This window comes from Dendrobates tinctorius, unplaced genomic scaffold (genome assembly GCF_039654945.1).
Source record: "Dendrobates tinctorius isolate UK_male_01 unplaced genomic scaffold, ASM3965494v1 ptg000138l, whole genome shotgun sequence".
Taxonomy (NCBI): Eukaryota; Metazoa; Chordata; class Amphibia; order Anura; family Dendrobatidae; genus Dendrobates; species Dendrobates tinctorius.
In genome coordinates this window covers 15453666-15473287 of record NW_027361806.1, presented here as the reverse complement: position 1 = coordinate 15473287, position 19622 = coordinate 15453666, and the positions used below count along the sequence as shown (strand labels likewise).

The 19622-nt window shown below is 44.1% G+C and overlaps 1 protein-coding gene across 2 annotated transcripts in view; it reads left to right on the top strand.

Annotated features, from left to right (window-relative positions):
* Positions 1-4447: 4447 nt before the first annotated feature.
* Positions 4448-19622, top strand: part of JAK1 (Janus kinase 1) — a 127606-nt gene continuing 112431 nt past the window's right edge. For both annotated transcript variants that reach the window (XM_073544686.1, XM_073544683.1), the window contains exon 1: positions 4448-4631. In XM_073544686.1, coding sequence (XP_073400787.1) covers positions 4468-4631 — 164 coding nt within the window. In that variant the 5' untranslated portion in view covers positions 4448-4467. The remainder of the gene's footprint in view (positions 4632-19622) is intronic.

Below are 19622 nucleotides of genomic sequence, written 5' to 3'. Positions count from 1 at the left end.
TGCAGGGATTACGGTACGTGGAAACGTACCCTTAATATCAACTCACAGCTGTCTGCTTTGCCTTTGCTGGTTATAAAAACAATGGGGTGGGACCCTAAAAAATATGACGTGGAGTCTTCTCCATTTTTTATAATGAGCAAAGGCAAAACAGACAGCAGTGAGCTGATATAAATAGGCTGGGACGGCCCATGGTTATCTGGCCATTCACAGGCTAAAAATACCAGCCCGCCGTCTCCCCAGCCCCCATTAAATGTGCCAATTCTGGCGCTTTGCTTGAGCTCTTCCCGATTGTCCGAGTGTGGTGGCAATCGGATTACAGAGAATCTGTCACCTCATTTTTGCCCCATGAGATGCGGCCACCGCTATCAGGGGCTTATCTACAGCATTCTGTAATGCTGTAGATAAGCCCCCGATGTAACCTGATAAATAAGAAAAACGAGTTAGATTATACTCACTCGGGGGTCCGGTGCGATGGGTGTCGCGGTCCGGCGCCTCCCATCTTCTAGCGATGACGTCCTCCTTCTTACTTCTGCAACGGCTCCTGCGCAGGCGTACTTTATCTGCCCTATTGAGGGCAGAGTGAAGTACTGCAGTGCACAGGTGACGGACCTCTCTGACCTTTCCCAGCGCCTGAGCAGCACTGCAGTACTCTGATAGAAGAGGCCGGTAAAGTGCCACAGACCTTTTCTGATAGAAGTGGCCGGTAAAGTGCCCAGACCTGCCTGATAGAAGTGGCCGGTAAAGTGCCTCAGACCTGCCTGATAGAAGTGGCCAGTAAAGTGCCTCAGACCTGCCTGATAGAAGTGGCCAGTAAAGTGCCTCAGACCTGCCTGATAGAAGTGGCCGGTAAAGTGCCTCAGACCTGCCTGATAGAATAGGCCGGTAAAGTGCATCAGTCCTGCCTGATAGAAGAGGCCGGTAAAGTGCATCAGTCTTGCCTGATAGAAGTGGCCAGTAAAGTGCCTCAGACCTGCCTGATAGAAGAGGCCGGTAAAGTGCCTCAGACCTGCCTGATAGAAGTTGCCGGTAAAGTGCATCAGAACTGCCTGATAGAAGTGGCCGGTATAGTGCCTCAGACCTGCCTGATAGAAGAGGCCGGTAAAGTGCATCAGACCTGCCTGATAGGAGAGGCCAGTAAAGTGCACCAGTCCTGCCTGATAGGAGAGGCCAGTAAAGTGCACCAGTCCTGCCTGATAGAAATGGCCGGTAAAGTGTCTCAGACCTGCATGATAGAAGAGGGCAGTAAAGTGCCTCAGACCTGCCTGATAGAAGTGGCCGGTAAAGTGCATCAGAACTGCCTGATAGAAGTGGCCGGTAAAGTGCCTCAGACCTGCTTGATAGAAGAGGCCGGTAAAGTGCATCAGTCCTGCCTGATAGGAGAGGCCAGTAAAGTGCATCAGTCCTGCCTGATAGAAGAGGCCGGTAAAGTGCATCAGTCCTGCCTGATAGAAATGGCCGGTAAAGTGTCTCAGACCTGCATGATAGAAGAGGGTGGTAAAGTGCCTCAGACCTGCCTGATAGAAGTGGCCAGTAAAGTGCATCAGAACTGCCTGATAGAAGTGGCCGGTAAAGTGCCTCAGAACTGCTTGATAGAAGAGGCCGGTAAAGTGCCTCAGACCTGCTTGATAGAAGAGGCCGGTAAAGTGCATCAGTCCTGCCTGATAGAAGTGGCCGGTAAAGTGCCTCAGACCTGCCTGATAGGAGAGGCCGGTAAAGTGCATCAAACCTGCCTGATAGAAGAGGCCAGTAAAGTGCATCAGACTTGCCTGATAGAAGAGGCCAGTAAAGTGCATCAGTCCTGCCTGATAGAAGAGGCCGGTAAAGTGCATCAGTCCTGCCTGATAGAAATGGCCGTTAAAGTGCATCAGAACTGCCTGATAGAAGAGGCCGGTAAAGTGCCTCAGACCTGCCTGATAGAAGTTGCCGGTAAAGTGCATCAGAACTGCCTGATAGAAGTGGCCGGTATAGTGTCTCAGACCTGCCTGATAGAAGAGGCCGGTAAAGTGCATCAGACCTGCCTGATAGAAGAGGCCGGTAAAGTGCATCAGACCTGTCTGGTAGAAGAGGCCGGTAAAGTGCATCAGACCTGCCTGATAGAAATGGCTGGTAAAGTGTCTCAGACCTGCATGATAGAAGAGGGTGGTAAAGTGCCTCAGACCTGCCTGATAGAAGTGGCCGGTAAAGTGCATCAGAACTGCCTGATAGAAGTGGCCGGTAAAGTGCCTCAGACCTGCTTGATAGAAGAGGCCGGTAAAGTGCCTCAGACCTGCTTGATAGAAGAGGCCGGTAAAGTACATCAGTCCTGCCTGATAGAAGTGGCCGGTAAAGTGCCTCAGACCTGCCTGATAGGAGAGGCCGGTAAAGTGCATCAAACCTGCCTGATAGAAGAGGCCAGTAAAGTGCATCAGACTTGCCTGATAGAAGAGGCCAGTAAAGTGCATCAGTCCTGCCTGATAGAAGAGGCCGGTAAAGTGCATCAGTCCTGCCTGATAAAAGTGGCCGTTAAAGTGCATCAGAACTGCCTGATAGAAGAGGCCGGTAAAGTGCCTCAGACCTGCCTGATAGAAGTTGCCGGTAAAGTGCATCAGAACTGCCTGATAGAAGTGGCCGGTATAGTGCCTCAGACCTGCCTGATAGAAGAGGCAGGTAAAGTGCATCAGACCTGCCTGATAGAAGAGGCCGGTAAAGTGCATCAGACCTGTCTGGTAGAAGAGGCCGGTAAAGTGCATCAGACCTGCCTGATAGAAGAGAGAGTAAAGAGAAATGCAATAATGTTTTTTTTTTTGCCGCAATTTAAAAATGAGTCAATGGATGTCATTGGGGCACGAAAACCAAAGTCCGGTGGCATGGAGAGATTCTTTTGGTCCATGGAGCGCAGGATGATACGCTGAATGTAGATTATATCTATATATATATATATATATATATATATATATATATATATATACAGGGGTTGGACAAAATAATGGAAACACCCAACGTTTTGGCATCATTATCTTCGAACATGTTATAAACATGCAAACCGTGACATATGGTAATGTTTTGTAGTTGATTATTTGTGTTATGTGTATGTAAATTAACTGTTTGTTTTGCAGAATTGTAAGAACATTGATGAGAACCTGATACCAATGGCAGACCGCTCGTATTTTCAAAGAGGCCAAATTGTTGGTGCTCGTATGGCAGGCGCTAGTGTAACAGAAAGTGCCCGAATGCTTGTCGTGTCAAGAGGTACTGTCTCCAAAGTAATGACTGCGTTTGAAAGAGAAGGAAAAACGTCCGCAGCAAAGCACAGGTCCGGCCGAAAGTTGAAGTTGAAAGAGACCGTCGGACTCTAAAGCGAATTGTGGGAGAGGATCGCAAGACCACGGCTCCGAAAATCACTGCTGAGCTCAATGAACTCCTACAGAACCCAGTTTCCACAAAAACTGTTCGTCGGGAGCTGCACAAATCTGGATTCCACGAAAGAGCTGCGATTCAGAAACCCCTGATCTCAATGACAAATGCTTCCAAGCGTTTAGAGTGGAGTAGAAACCTCCAGAGTAGGTCCCTCGAGCAGTGGAAACCTGGGATATTCTCAGACGAATCATCGTTTACCCTATTTCTGACCTCCGACCGGGTGTACGTTTGGAGACAGCCGAAAGAAGCATTCCATCCAGACTGCCTTCTTCCAACCGTAAAACATGGCGGAGGTTCTGTGATGATCTGGGGTGCTATTTCGTGGAGATCCGCCGGGCCAATGATATCCCTTCATGGAAGAATTAACAGCCGCGATTATTTGGGCATTTTGGGCGACCAAGTGCATCCTATGGTTCAAGCACTGTTCCCGGAGGGGAACGCCATCTTTCAGGATGATAATGCACCAATTCATACAGCTAGAATCGTTACAGCATGGCACGAGGAACATTGTAATGAAGCTGAGCATCTCATGCGGCCCCCACAATCCCCAGACCTCAACATTATTGAGCATTTATGGCCGATTTTAGAGATTCAAGTTAGACGTCGATTTCTGCCGCCGTCGTCACTCAGAGAACTGGAGGGTGTTTTACCTGAAGAATGGGCTACAATTCCTTTGGAAACAATTCACACCTTGTATGAATCCATACCTCGGAGAACTGAGGCTGTAATCGCCGCGAAAGGTGGACCGACACCATATTAAACTAACTTTTGTGGATGCCATTATTTTGGCCAGGCCCTGTGTATATATATTTATTAAATGTTTATAAATAAATTAGATTTATATCTTTAAGTCTGATGGAAGAAGGGAAAAACCAAAGTGCAAAAAAGAAATGAACCAGAAATAGAGTGCAGTTGTGTAAGCAGCAGGCAGGAGCGGCTGGCGCAGTGTGAACAGGGCTCTGCGGCTGTGGAGCGCTCCCTCCTCCTCCCTGTTATTCCAGGCTCATGTGCCTTTTGTTATTTTCCTGTCATGAGACCCGGAAGTTTTTTTTTTTTTTTTCCTCCCATCACATGGCTCGGAGAGATTTAATAAAAACACAAAAATGGCGACAGTCACGTTCCTGCTGCTGCGTCACCAGCTCTCCCTCCGGTGACTGCGGGCGGCCAGAGCCGGGGAGAGGCGCTGCAGGACGGGGGCGCCGGGAGGAAGAAGAGGAGGGGGCGCTACCTGCCAGGTGGGTGCAGCAGCCGCCGCCGCCTGACACTGGCATCTGACGCGCGGACGAGCGCACGATCCGCACCGAGGAGCGGCCGGGCATTGTCCGCAGCTCTGTATTTGGGGGGGGCACCGGGGCTGGAGGGGTTAATGCCCCCCCCCTTATTTTCTGCCATTATAAATATAGCAGGAGGGCGGGAGGCCCCGAGGAGGAGGCGGCGGCCGCACCGGGCTGTAAACACCGCCCGTAACCCTTTCCTTCCTGGAGGCCTGAGTGCGGCGCGCTCTGCTGCTTTTCTTCCCATTCTCTGGGGTCCCATTGCGCCCCTCGGTTTTTTTTTTTTCTTCTTCCAGTAACTACAACACAAATGATTGTTCCTTTAGCGTTGTATCAGGTCGTGATTTATTGCGATACCAGCTGTAGTTTTTATCACCATTTTGGGGTCCACACACCTGATCTTATTCTTCAGTATCTATTAATTTATCTTTTTATTTGATTTGTAGAGGGGGGAAGCAGCAGAGATTCCGCCATTGCGTTTTATTTTTCTCCGTTTTTGCTTTCAGTGTTTGGGATCAATCTTTATATCGGTTTGTACAGTTCTATGTGTTGTGATACTAAATGTTAATTTATTTTAGATTTTAATTAAGGGGAGTAGAGATGGGATGGGCAATGATGTGACTCTTTTTTTTTTTTTTTTTTTTTTTTTTTTTTTTTTTTTTTTTTTTTTTTTTTTATACTTCTGACTTTTTTCTTATTAATGACCCTATGGGACTTTAACCTTCAGTCATTTGCACAATATTATAATATTGTAAAATTGCCAATCCCCTATAAAGCAGAGATGGCGGCGTACAAACGGCGCAGGCTCTGAAGCCTTTAGTAGTTCTGCCATGATGATGCCGTTGGGCCCATGTAATCCTGTTATGGAGGGTGGCGGGAGATCTTCCTCCATCTCCAACCTCTTAAATGCATCTGTAATGACTGAAAGCAGCATCTAAGAGGTTAACCTTCATAGATCAATATCCTGAGCCAAGCTGAGCCTGCCCATACATGACGCGCACCACAAACTGAAGCCTGCGCAGAATGGGCACCTGCACTTGCACGGATTCGCCAGATGATGGTGCTGGCCCTGGTCATAAGTAACATGGCTGCATATTATTTAGGGGGGGGTCGTCCTCTACATCTCATTAAGCCTTAAAGAAAAAATCTTCCTCATTGTCCCCACAGTATGGTGTACTTTGATGAATAGGCAGATTTACCATTCTGGAGCCAGGAAAAGTTGGGTGCTTGATTTAACTCGGCCTTATTTTTTGTTGCCCAGATTCTTTCTGAGTTTATGGGGCTGTCAAACCCACCTAAGTGGAGGAAGAGGTCAATTCAAGGACATTATGAAAATAAAAATGAAAATAAAGCGAAGTTATTTCAAAATCAAAAAAGTGAATTTCTTGTTTCCATCCATACAGCTGTATCCGGTCCATACAATCCTCTGCCAGATAAAGGCTTCTAACATCTGGCTGGAACGACTTGCCTGCACTGATACATAGTAATAAACGGTCATGCTTGAACAAAGTTTGTTGTGTTTTTTTTGTTTTTCCTGTTGATTTGTGTAGACGCCTCGGATACAATTGTAACAGACTGAATTATGAAATGTATCTTTTTGTTTGGCTTAGAGGTGGTAGGCCAATGGGAGGAAAGGTTGTATTATGTGACCACTTTAAAGGGGTTTTCCGACACCTAAAACTTAGTATGTATTTTTAAAACTTAATCACTTTTGTAATTTACTTGAAGATTTCCCCCCCCCCCCCCCCCCGTCTCTTCTGTTTCTTTATTTTACTTCTGGAGATGTTCCACTTCAGTTTTCCTAAAGGGATTGTCAAACTGGCGTCGTCAGAGGGGGCGGCACTGGGGGTCTCTTCCTGCAGCTTCGCTCACTGCCCCGAAATGGGACCTCATCAGGGGGCTGGCGGTGGAAGAAGCTGAGGGGAGGGACCCCAGTGCCACCCCCCCTGATGACGTCCTGTTTGAAAATCCCCAGCACGTTTAAGAAAATGAAGGATAAATATTTATCATCATCCAGAATTTTTTTTATTTTTATTTTTTTTTTAAAAGAGGTATTTGTTTTATAGAGGGATTGGTAGAGAATTTTCAAGTAAATTAGAAAAATGATTATTGTTTTAAAAGTACATTTTTAGCAAGTTTTGGGTATCTGAGAAGAGAATGCCTTTGCCTTTATATGCCTGATGAAGGGACCTGAGTAGTCTCGAAAGCTTGCAATTTATTACTATATTAAAAAGTATAAACCACTGAGGACTCTCAAGTCTAAATAATTTAGGTGTATATTCACATGAAAAATCCATATATGAGGCGGTAGGAGCTTTTTCTTGCAGAAATTCTTTAATTTTTGAGTGCAGATTTGGTTTTTCTGTTTATTGGGGTTTTTTTCTCCTCCTTCTCCATCAGTGCTCACATTTAACACACACACATGCCGAAGAGAAAAAAAAAACAAAAACGGAGTTGCCTATATTTCTGAGGATGTTTTAAGTCTGTTCCACCCTTGAAATCCCACACCCTTTGCCCATCAGGGCTAATTTACATAAACTCTGCCCCTTTTTGTCCCAGGAGTTCCAAGAATTCGGAACAGTTGGCATCTGCAATAGATAGGAAAAATCCAGCACCGCTTGCTCTACAGGCGTGTTTGCTTATTGTGATCAATCTGTAGCTTATTGAAAGTTTTTGAAGGTGGTATTTTATGTGGATTTTGGCGCAGAACCCACTTCAAAAACAAATTGAAATAGTTGTTGTGAAGATTCCTGTGTGATTACAGACTAAACACAATAGAAGCTTCCAGTGATAATGTAACGAATGACAGATTGGCATCTTTTCTTATAACCTGCGCCGTTCCTCTGTTGTTCCTCCATAAAATTTCTGAATATATTGACAAGTGGAAGTTATCAATTACGAGTCAGTTAATCTAGAATGGTCATTGTTGATAAACTCTGTATAGGAACCCTCCCAATTCTAAATTTATTAATACACTTTCAGGAGGAATAATAGAGGATCTAAACAATGTGTTTAATAAAAAAAAAAAAAATCTTGAGTTATGGGAAATATAAGCTATGTGATCGTATCGCGTGTGTGTAAAAGGGAAGTAAATAGAAAAAATGTATAATTTAGTAATTTAAAATAACCCAAAATGTCTTCTTTTTTTTTTTTTTTTTTTTTTTTTTTTTTTTTCTTAGCAGCTACATTTGCACTAGTGGGCAAGCCATTTAGGATGAAGATTGTACCCCTTGACATGGTGACTTCTCCCCATATGTCCTTGTCTGCTTTGCTATTTATTACCTTTTTACCCTCAACAAGGGAGGTAAGAAGCTCATCATACCCAATGTAAAGCATTCATTTCTATAGACAGATTGATTTTCAAGCAAAGAAATACAAGGACATGTCAGACAAAAAATTGCGAATCTACGTGGAAACTGTCAGCAAGCAGTCTTGAAATGCTTTTATTGTTTTTGATGCAATACTCTTTGCTGCTGACACATAACTTCCAGGTGAACTTTAATTTATGGATTATTTATTTAAGTAGAAAACGGATGTATAAATCCTCTTGAGCTCGTATCACTTTACTGCCTCCTCCACCATAAATTTTGTCACCCACCAGCAGTAAGACTTTTAACTTCGTTTGGTTTTTTTATTTTATTTTTAAAGAGCGTCTCATCACTTGTTGGTCATAAGAGGACACCGTCCTCCAGCCTGAACATTTAGTTCCACAAAGTCTCATGAGCTCCATAAATTATCCCGCGCTGTGTCTGCAGCGCCTGCCGGCGATCACTTTTATTATGACTCCCTAGGAGGGACCCCCAGCTTTACGGGACGCTGCAGTGATCAGCTTATGTACACAGTGATACATGATCGGATCATATATTGCCACGTATATGGTTTACCATGACCCCCTATGGGAGCCGTAATGGCAGCTGGAAACGGATCAAAATTTTTATTTCTCAACAGGACTCCAGAATTCACCCCTTAGACCTCAGTCCAGAGCCTCTCACCCAGCCAAATCAGATCTCATACTTTGCACTGACGAGGGCCAATAGCCCGAAACACAGTGTCTGCAAATTGAGATTCCTATTTGGGTTTTATCCTAAGTCATATTACAAGACTCGTTAAAGGGTTGACTGTGACTTGTAGGATTGCTGCTACCAATAGGTGGCGCTGTAGAGTAAAGGTCCTCTTTCTCTCTGAAGAGGCAATTTCCATATCTTACAGTCGTCAGTGAGGGACCCCAATCCAACAAACCCCTGCTAGTTTGGGTTTCCTGATTCCTAAAGAGACATTTGTATCTTGATCAGTTTTTAAAGCGTGCCTGTCTGTTCACACACAACCTGTAAGAAAAGCGGCCCCCACAAGTTAAACTGCTTTCAGTGCACATATCAGTCTACAGTCAAGAATTGTCCTGATAGTTTTACTTGGTCATCTGACACTCGCCCCTAGTAAGTAAAGTTTTTTTGTTTTTTTTCGGGGATAACAGCTGCTTTACTTCAGCAGAACAGGGAGATATAGCATGGAGTTCTGGTAACAGTTCATGTGGGGAATCCACGGTCAATACAGTTCAGGATTGGATTCTGACACAGAATTGAGGTTCTGGAGCTTTAAGAACCTGTATTAGTTAGGAGCAGGACTTGCAGGTAATTATAAGAAGTTCATAGTCTCTTGGTGGCATAAAGAGAATAGGGACTATATGGCAATATGTACAGACCTGAAATCCCGTATTCATTTCCTCAGCTGGTCACGGTACATGCTGAAATATACTTGAAATAAATGACGGATAATTTGCGGTGAGGTGGGGGACCCTCGATTTCCTCAACACGCGGAGCAATAGGTTCTTCTGTACACATTTAGAGCGACCTAGTGCTGTAGAAGCACGCCTTAAACCGGACAGCGGGGATCCAGGGTTAAAAGTCTTCAGCCACCTTGGCTGTAGAAGTCAGGGGAAGATCCAAGGCATTAGGCCTGTCTGTAAGTCTTGAGATGAAAAGAAGGATGAACCCCCAGGCTTGGAGCCTGGAGGGGATCGAGAGACCCCTCACTTGACGTCTGCTCTGGGTCACATCTTGAACCAGACTCCACTTCTTCTCTTTTTTTTTTTTAATAACCATGCTCAGCACTTTGACAGTACTATAGGTGCAGTAACTTTCTTTCCCTCACTTCCCAGCATGCACTGCTTCTGCCATTGTCAAATGGCTTGCCTGCCCTGGACTGCATGCTCCACTCTGCATTATGCCTGTACGCAAGTTGACTGACAGGAGAGCGGTGGCTACGGCGTGGCCCCGGACCCCATAGAGAGATAATGGCATGACCCGCATCCTACAATCCATCGCCTCCTCTCTGCTTCTAGAAGCTGATTACTCTTTACAACAGGCAGTGGACTAGTAGTTAGAATTGCCAATATTATGCAGTAAGCAGTGCTTTGTTTTTCTTTTTCTTTTTTTCTTTTCCATTTACCATTATTCATGGGTATTAAAGTACTGACCCATCACCATCTACTGATGTTTCCAGCGTCGCCTCAGTCCTCTACTGGATCATGTGAGCGTCTTTGTGACCAGCCGGATCAGAATGTCGGTTTCTGAGTGGAGCGGAGGTCACTTTTTCATTGTAAATCTATAAGACGACACTCTCATGGACTTAAAATTAGTAAAGGAAATGACACTCCGGGCCAGAAACCCAAAAGTGTAGTCATAACAGAGGAGAGGACCGGAGTGGTGCTAGAAACAGCAGAATAAATTAACTAGCCTGGCTGTTCCTGGTAATGCATGGTAACTAAACTACCACTCGCAGCCGCCTGTTCAGACCGGGTACGATGCCTACATTAACAAGCAGGGGGTTGCAATGCCCGCCATAGTGCTGCGGCCCCTCCTTACACTGATTCGTGTCTTCCTGCCTTATGTTGCATGTTGTACAATACTGCCCTCTAGTGTCATGTTTTTATATTGCATAGTCAAAAAAGGAGAAGGGTGTGCGCACACGCTGCGGATTCTGCTGCGGTTCCGCAGCAGTTTTTGCTGTGGTGTACAGTACCATTATTCCCTATGGGAATACAAAACCGCAGTGTAGACAGTACGGATCTTTCTGCTCGGTTTTTATGCGGTTTTGAAACCGCAGAAAGAATTGACATGTCAATTCTTTCTGCGGATTCCGCTGCGGTTTGCCATCTCCTCCATTGAGGAGATGAAAAACCGCAGGGCAAAACCGCAGAGCAATCCGCAGGTAAAACAGCAGGTCTTTTGACCTGCAGATTTACCTGCGGATTTTACAAAATTCGCGCGGCCAAATCCGCTCTGCAATCCGCAGCGTGTGCACGTACCCGAACAATAGGAGTGTTTTAAAAATTTTATATTGCATAGTGTAGAACTCATTGTAACATTCTGTGGTTGTTTTGGGTTGTTTTTTTGTTTCTAATTTTTTTTACTTATTAACAGGAAACTACTTCAAAAAGCTCACAAGTTGATGCACCTCGTCTTTTTGATAAAGGATTCTGTGACTGACAGGCTACCCTGGCTCAGTTATCACAGTGCTGATGCTGTCTAGTCTAAAGGTACAGTACTGTGATAACTGAAGGATGGCAGCCATCTTAACGTCAGACTCTTACAAGGGACCGGAAGACTGCGCTCCTCCATCTTGTTTTATTCTCAAAGATATTGCTGTCCAGATATTTATCTTGTTAAAATATTGCAATAAAGCTAATAAAACAAAATTTAGTGCCATTTGGATAAGGACCACGTCTGAAATGCGTTTGTAGTGGTTCATTATCATACGGGGTTTTTATGGAATTGTAGATTTTTGTTTAATAAACTTTGAGTTTTTATGGATTTCCACCCATTGCTGAATTCTTTTATTTTGCTACTATAATACTGCTCCTATGTACAAGAATATAGCTACTATAATACTGCTCCTATGTACAAGAATATAACTACTATAATACTGCCCCTATGTACAAGAATATAACTACTATAATACTGCCCCTATGTACAAGATTATAACTACTATAATACTGCTCCTATGTACAAGAATATAACTACTATAATACTGCTCCTATGTACAAGAATATAACTACTATAATACTGCCCCTATGTACAAGAATATAACTACTATAATACTGCCCCTATGTACAAGAATATAACTACTATAATACTGCTCCTATGTACAAGAATATAACTACTATAATACTGCCCCTATGTACAAGAATATAACTACTATAATACTGCTCCTATGTACATGAATATAACTACTATAATACTGCTCCTATGTACATGAATATAACTACTATAATACTGCTCCTATGTACAAGAATATAACTACTATAATACTGCCCCCTATGTACAAGAATATAACTACTATAATACTGCCCCCTATGTACAGGAATATAACTGCTATAATACTGCCCCCTATGTACAGGAATATAACTACTATAATACTGCTCCTATGTACAAGAATATAACTGCTATAATACTGCCCCCTATGTACAGGAATATAACTGCTATAATACTGCCCCCTATGTACAGGAATATAACTGCTATAATACTGCCCCCTATGTACAGGAATATAACTGCTATAATACTGCCCCCTATGTACAAGAATATAACTGCTATAATACTGCCCCCTATGTACAAGAATATAACTGCTATAATACTGCCCCCTATGTACAAGAATATAACTGCTATAATACTGCCCCTATGTACAAGAATATAACTACTATAATACTGTCCCTATGTACAAGAATATAACTACTATAATACTGCCCCCTATGTACAAGAATATAACTACTATAATACTGCACCTATGTACAAGAATATAACTGCTATAATACTGCCCCCTCTGTACAGGAATATAACTACTATAATACTGCCCCCTATGTACAAGAATATAACTGCTATAATACTGCCCCCTATGTACAAGAATATAACTGCTATAATACTGCCCCTATGTACAAGAATATAACTGCTATAATACTGTCCCTATGTACAAGAATATAACTACTATAATACTGCCCCCTATGTACAAGAATATAACTACTATAATACTGCACCTATGTACAAGAATATAACTGCTATAATACTGCCCCCTCTGTACAGGAATATAACTACTATAATACTGCTCCTATGTACAAGAATATAACTGCTATAATACTGCCCCCTATGTACAGGAATATAGCTACTATAATACTGTCCCCTATGTACAAGAATATAGCTACTATAATACTGCCCCTATATACACTTACTTGCACCTTATTTATACTATAATATTACACCCAATGTAAAATATACCTACTATAATACCATCCTCCTTGTTGCCGCACATTTTGCGTGCAAAATTAAAATTTTTACAGTTAACGATTATTTTGTGCATAGAAAATCTGTGTACATACAGGATGTAACTCAGGATCAGTAATGTATTATACCCCAGAGCTGCACTCACTATTCTGCTGGTGCAGTCACTGTGTATATACATTACATTACTGATCCTGAGTTACATCCTGTATTATACCCCAGAGCTGCACTCACTATTCTGCTGGTGCAGTCACTGTGTACATACATTACATTACTGATCCTGAGTTACTTCCTGTATTATACTCCAGAGCTGCGCTCCCTATTCTGCTGGTGCAGTCACTGTGTACATACATTACATTATTGATCCTGAGTTACTTCCTGTATTATACTCCAGAGCTGCACTCACTATTCTGCTGGTGCAGTCACTGTGTACATACATTACATTACTGATCCTGAGTTACATCCTGTATTATACTCCAGAGCTGCGCTCCCTATTCTGCTGGTGCAGTCACTGTGTACATACATTATGTAGAATAATCCTAGCCGCCTATGACGTGCTGTGAATGTGTAAGCCGGTCCTGTCTGTGTTCTGTACTTTGCTCTGCTGCAGATGCCCAGAAGCTGTTGTATGGGGATGTTTTACTGTCTCCCCTCTTACTGTCTTTAAAGGCATAGTTCATCTTTTTTGCAGGAGTTTGGATCCTGAATTACAAGATATATGTGATGGGGGGGAGGATAGGGATTTTATGGCCTGATCTGTAAATTGCATCTTTTGTAAAGTGGAGCTGAAAGATAATGTAAGGAAGGAGCAAGGGGGCAATGGATCATACCAAATGTTGCAATTTTCATAGCAGCTTTCCTTTCTACCAATAGACCAGGGAAACTGCTGCAATTTTTTTTAAAGTGAATTCCACAACAGAAATATTTGCGCTTTTTTTTTTTTTTTCTACATTTTTATTTACTTGGGCTGAAATCACACTGTTTTTGTCCCAAGCAGAGGTGCGGCAGTCTGTATACCGCTATCTCTGTTAGGGCTGCTAGCTATTCTAGTAATTGTAGTGTTATAAATTGCTCATGACGGCTGCAGTTTGGAGAGCTGGTATAGATGGCGCATCACTTCTCTGCATGCTGCTATTTGTCTCCTGGTGAGTCCTATATTGGATCCACATGTTATTAAATATTCGTACCGTGCATTGGATTAAAATTTATGTTCCGAACATCCCCAATGAGAGAGGTGTAGCATCATATATTTTGAGGTTTAGAAATAAGCTGTAATTTCAGCTGTATAGATCCATTATCCACAACAGATGAAGACCATCCTTGTGTTCTCCCACAAAGCGTTAATCTTCAGAGTAACCTAGTTGCCCGTTATTAACGACTGACGTGATCAAATCTCAGAATTGCGCTTTTCTTCAGGTGGCCGTATTTTCGGGTCAGAGTTCTCAGGCCGAGCATTGCGCTGTCTTCTCCTGTGCTTCAGGTTACCACAGCATCTCGGAGCCCAGCTTTGACCGCATCTTGCCAGGTCACCAAAATGCTTTTCCCCTTTTAGAAACGGTTGTCCCCAAATGCTTTTATGCATGTAAAATAAACATAGTAGGTACTCTCTTTCCCCAGTTCAGAAGCAGCTTTTTTTTTTTTTTTTTTTTTTTAACTGTTGCAACTGCTTTTGTGTTTTTGACTGCTGTGACTGACATCACGACTACAGCATACTTCGCTGCTGCAACGGTGGCGATCTGGTGATGGACCTGGGGTGGGTGAGTATCAACTTCGTTTGTTTTTACATGTAAAAAAACATCTGAGGATCTTTTCTGGAGCAGTGGAAACCGCCTGTAGCCCAACCTAGGCTGTGGGGTGCCGCCTGAGAGTGTCCTGGCATTACTTTGTGTTTCTACTTCTGTCTCGGGATACATTGTGTCTGTTTTCAGCAGAATTGTGGTGCAACTTTTACTTTTTTTTTTTTTTTTCTTTTTTTTATACACAGATTAGCACAAGGGTAACAATGTTTTGAACTTTTGACTTTCAGTCTCCATATCTCACCATCCACTGCTGCTTCTAAAGTGATGAGACTGCCATCATTTTATAGACAATCATCTCGGCTATCTCGTACATAGATTTGACTTGTAACTATTTAGCATATGATTAGTTATGCAGATTATATTGTCATGTCACTGCAGCATTGTTACTGTTTTGCGCCTGGTGGTGGAAAAATCTTTCTTCCAGAATGCTACAAACTACAACCTGTTCTCACATTCCCCGATCGCTTGGTGTGTTTATTAGGCTGATTCTCAAGCAAAAGGTCATTGGTTCGAATCGAGGAGCAGCCATGAAGACCATTTCCCAAGAAAAGAGAAACGGCATCATCCAGCTCTTCGATGGTGGTCTAGCAGTCAAGAAAATTGCCAAACCGCATCATGTGAGAGCCGCGATAGATGGAAAAATACGAAATTAAGTCCGTTCATCCAGAAGCCAAGAGATGGACGTCCAGGCAAAATATCGGAGTCAACAAGTTGGCTCATCACAAGGTCTATCACTTCTGGGGCGGCAAACATGGCAGTGGAGGAGGCTCGTATGCTTCATAATAGATCACAGACATCAATGCAAGCGCCGTGTGACGCACGTTACACAAGTCTGGAATGGTGGCCCTAAAAAAGGTGAAGAATACTTCACTTCAATATCGTCATAAGAAGCGTCAGCTCAAGTTTGCAAAAATACGATAAATGGAGAGTAGAAGATTGGAAACGGGTAATTTGGAGCAATGACACGAAAATCAGTAGATGGCTCTGATGGGTGCAAATTGGTCTGGACGAAACAAGAGAAAAAGGACCTAGCGGATCAAGAAATTGAAGGAACTGTGAAGTCCGGTGGAGGAATCCTGATGATATGGGGTTGAGACCACCAGCCAAAGGCGATCGATGGTGGTCTCAAGGTTGAGCTATATGTGACTATCCTATAAGATGAGTTACTTCATACACTTGACTATTATGGGTACGGAAAGGGCGACATAGGGTTACAGCAGGACGACACGAAGCATACGGCGAGAATGGCGAAGAAAGGGTTCAATGGCAATAAATTGGAGGTATATGCATGTAAATCTGTGCCCTGACTTCCATACCTTGTGTCAGATACATCAGATAATCTGTAGAGACAGGAGCGGCCGTATAATTAGCACAACCTGTGCTATCGTACAGGGGCCCAAGAGGTGAAGACGCCGGCTAACATCTCCACAGCCGGTGCCGTGAATTATGACGAACTATTGGATTGCAGATGGCTCATATACTGTTCTTGCTCGGGGTCTTTCTTGTGTTTCTCTAAACCGTTTGTGGCTGACTTTTGCCCTATTAAGGCTACTTTCACACATCAGGTTTTCGGCGTCAGGCGCGATCCGGCGTCGTGCCGGAATGCCGGATCCGGCAAATGTTTTGTAAAACCTGAAGTGCCGGATCCGGTTTTCTGCCGGATCCGTCTTGTTCTTGACAGACAAAACCGGATCCGTCTCATCCGGTTCATCCGTTTTTCTATCCGTTTTTCGACGGATTACGCCGGATCCGGTTTTTAAAATTGACCCTTGTGGCCTTCCGAACGGGATTGGCTACTGGAAAACTAGATATAGCATGTTCCTACAGCCCTTCTTTGACAGGTTGTAGAGAAGAAAGTGCAGGTTGGAGAGAAGAGCAAGTTACTGGCGAAGATGGATGTTGTCATTGGAAATATTACCACTAGAAGTTCTGTGACGGTTTCAGGGACAATTTTCCACTATACTTTGTCACCTCAAGGCAGAGTACACTGGCAGGATGACAGAGTGTGAAAGATTTGTGCCCTAAACTTGTGTACCTTCTGGACCAACAGTATATACCTTTGCCAACCAAAGTTGGCTATCTTGTCATGGTCTTACTATTTTTACCTTTAGGCCACAGGTGTGTACCTGGTTGTGTTTTATGCAAAGTATTTCACCTTTTAACAAAAGTTGTGTACATTGGTAGGAAATCACCAACAATAAACACAACTTTTTAGGTGAAATACTTTGCTTCAAACACAACCAGGAACACAACTGTGGCAAAAAGCTAAAATTTACCCACAGTTATATACCTGGTTTTGAATACCTTTTTACCTTTGAAATACCCTGTATTTAACCTTTTTTTAAAACATAGTTCGCCGCAGAAAGAAATGACAGACAACCATTGTGAAACGATAATTTAACTTTTATTTAAATTTTTTTTTTTTTTTGTAAAATGTTTTTAAAGTGCAAAAAACTTTTTTAATAAAGGTTTTAAACCCAATGGGCATTTTTATTACAAAAAACACACATTACAAATCTGTGTACTGTGGGGTGGAAATACTGCTGGAGGGGCTGCGGGACACTTCGACACTGGGTGTGTGGAGAGAGGACTGGGATTGTGATGGGGAAGGAACAGTTAGAGGTGAAGGTGTGGAAAAAACTACAGAATGGGTGGACATGTGGGAGGCAGAAGAGGTGGTGGGCGGTGGAGTGGAGGGTTGGGCAGGGACTGTAGGAGCAGATGATGTTGATGGAAAGTTGTATGGGGAAGGAGTTTGGTACGGGGAAGGAGTTTGGTACGGGGCAGGTTGCTGGAAGTGGGGAGATGTCTGGTGCTGGGGAGATGTCTGGTACTGGGGAGGTTGCTGGTACTGGTGAGGTTGCTGGTATGTAATAGGAGGGGGAGGATGGAAAGTGGCTGGAGGGGGTGCAGATGTAATAGGAGGGGGAGGATGGAAAGTGGCTGGAGGGGGTGCAGATGTAATAGGAGGGGGAGGATGGAAAGTGGCTGGAGGGGGTGCAGATGTAATAGGAGGGGGAGGATGGAAAGTGGCTGGAGGGGGTGCAGGTGGAGGAACTACAGTGGTGGGAGGTGGAGGTTGGGAGGTAACCTGCTGTAGAGCACCGTGGCACGAATGCATTACATGCATCTGCTGGGTAGGAGATAGTGTTGCCATGCGCTCCACAACAGACCTGAAAAAGGTGTGGTTTGGCGAAGATCTTGCTTCTGAATGCATGGTTTGCAGAAGTGTCTTCACCTCCAGAATGCTGGAGTTGATCTGCTGATAGCCTGCGGAGATTTGCTCTGACAAGACTTTGAGACAGTTCTTGAAAGATGCATTCAGATGCAAGAACTCTTGCGCATAACTCTTTTCCTGACCCCTCTGCCGCTGCCGCCCAGTACCCACAGGTGTACTAGAGGTGGCAGGGGCAGAAGGGTGGGGTAAAGGGAAGGCGATCTCCTCACCAGCAGCTTCATGTAATGTAGGCGGCCACGATGCTCCTGTGCTGGTGGATGGGACAGATGGGTCGAATGTGTGGGAAGGCTGGGAAGGTGCAGATGTACCGGGGCGGTCGAAGTGTCCCTCGGTGCCGGTCTCCTCAGGGATCGCCTCAGAAGGGTCCAATCGTGCAGGCTCCCGAGTGCTGCTCACCGTGCTGTGGAATAAAGAGAAAAAAAAACAATTAAAATACTGACATGGTATGGCCCTGGCTGAAAAAAAAAAGTTACATCTAACATTTTTTTCACATGTGGTGTGTAATATTTACCTTCTGGTGAGCATTGTTTCCCGGAGGAACGACAGGGCTTGTGCGTACTTGTACTTGCTCCTGCGTCCTCCAGATCCACTCGGGGCCCGCATCTCTTTATTGAACTCCTTCTTGAAACGATCCCTCACAGACCGCCACCGATTCACAATTCTGTTCCCTGAAACGAGAAAGGAGTGGTTAGTATACAACATCAGTGTTTCACAAACTCCAGTCCTCATGGTCCCCAGGGGTCATGTTTTCAGGATTTCCATAGTAAATAGAAATCCTGAACACATGATCCGTGGGGACCACGAGGACTGGAGTTCGGGAAACACTGGTTTACATCAAGCAACCGGTACTGTATATACTTACGCTCTTTAATCTGGGCCCGAGCTTCGAGGTCCTCCCAGCGGCCCACAAGGAGAGAACAGATTTCCTCCCAGAGTCGTCGGGTAACGATCAGGTCAGCGTGGCGGCGGTCAGCCATATTCCAGAGCGGCTCCCTTTCTCTGAAGAGATCGATGAGGCGGTCCACATCAATCCCTCCATCCTCACCGTCAGAGTCGGGAGCACGCTGTGAAGGCTGTTAAAGAAAAAGACAAAAATAACATAATTAGCCTCCACAAAAGAAATGAAATAAAAAGTGCAAAAAAACAAAGCAAAAATATTTATACTTACACGCTGGTGACCGCCGCGTTGCTGTCGCCGACGACCCTGGGAGGCACTGCGAGGACCTCTTGGCCGAGCACCAGATTGGGAAGACTAGAGAAGAAAACAAAAAATGTTATGTCTTTGGATGTAGGCATTTGTTTGCTGTGTGTGGTCTGCAGAACATTGTTTTCTATGTGTTGTGTGTAGTGTGATGTTGTGTTTCTGCATTTGATGCAAAAAACTTACCAATTGTGAGCCCACTCCAGGTGTCTGTCCACCCCTTCCTTCTTCTTCTGGGAGCTCCTCTTCATCTTGTGATTCCTGTTTTGAAATAAAAGTCAATGAATAGACATATATTACAGAGATGATGGATTTTGGAAATAAAAACTTACCGTCAAACGCTGACGATGCGAGGGAGGGCTCCCAGAAGAAGATGTGCTGTCCTGTTGATGGCCAGACTCCATGGCTGTGGGTATTGCTGCTGCTGTTGCTGCTGCCAGTGATGCC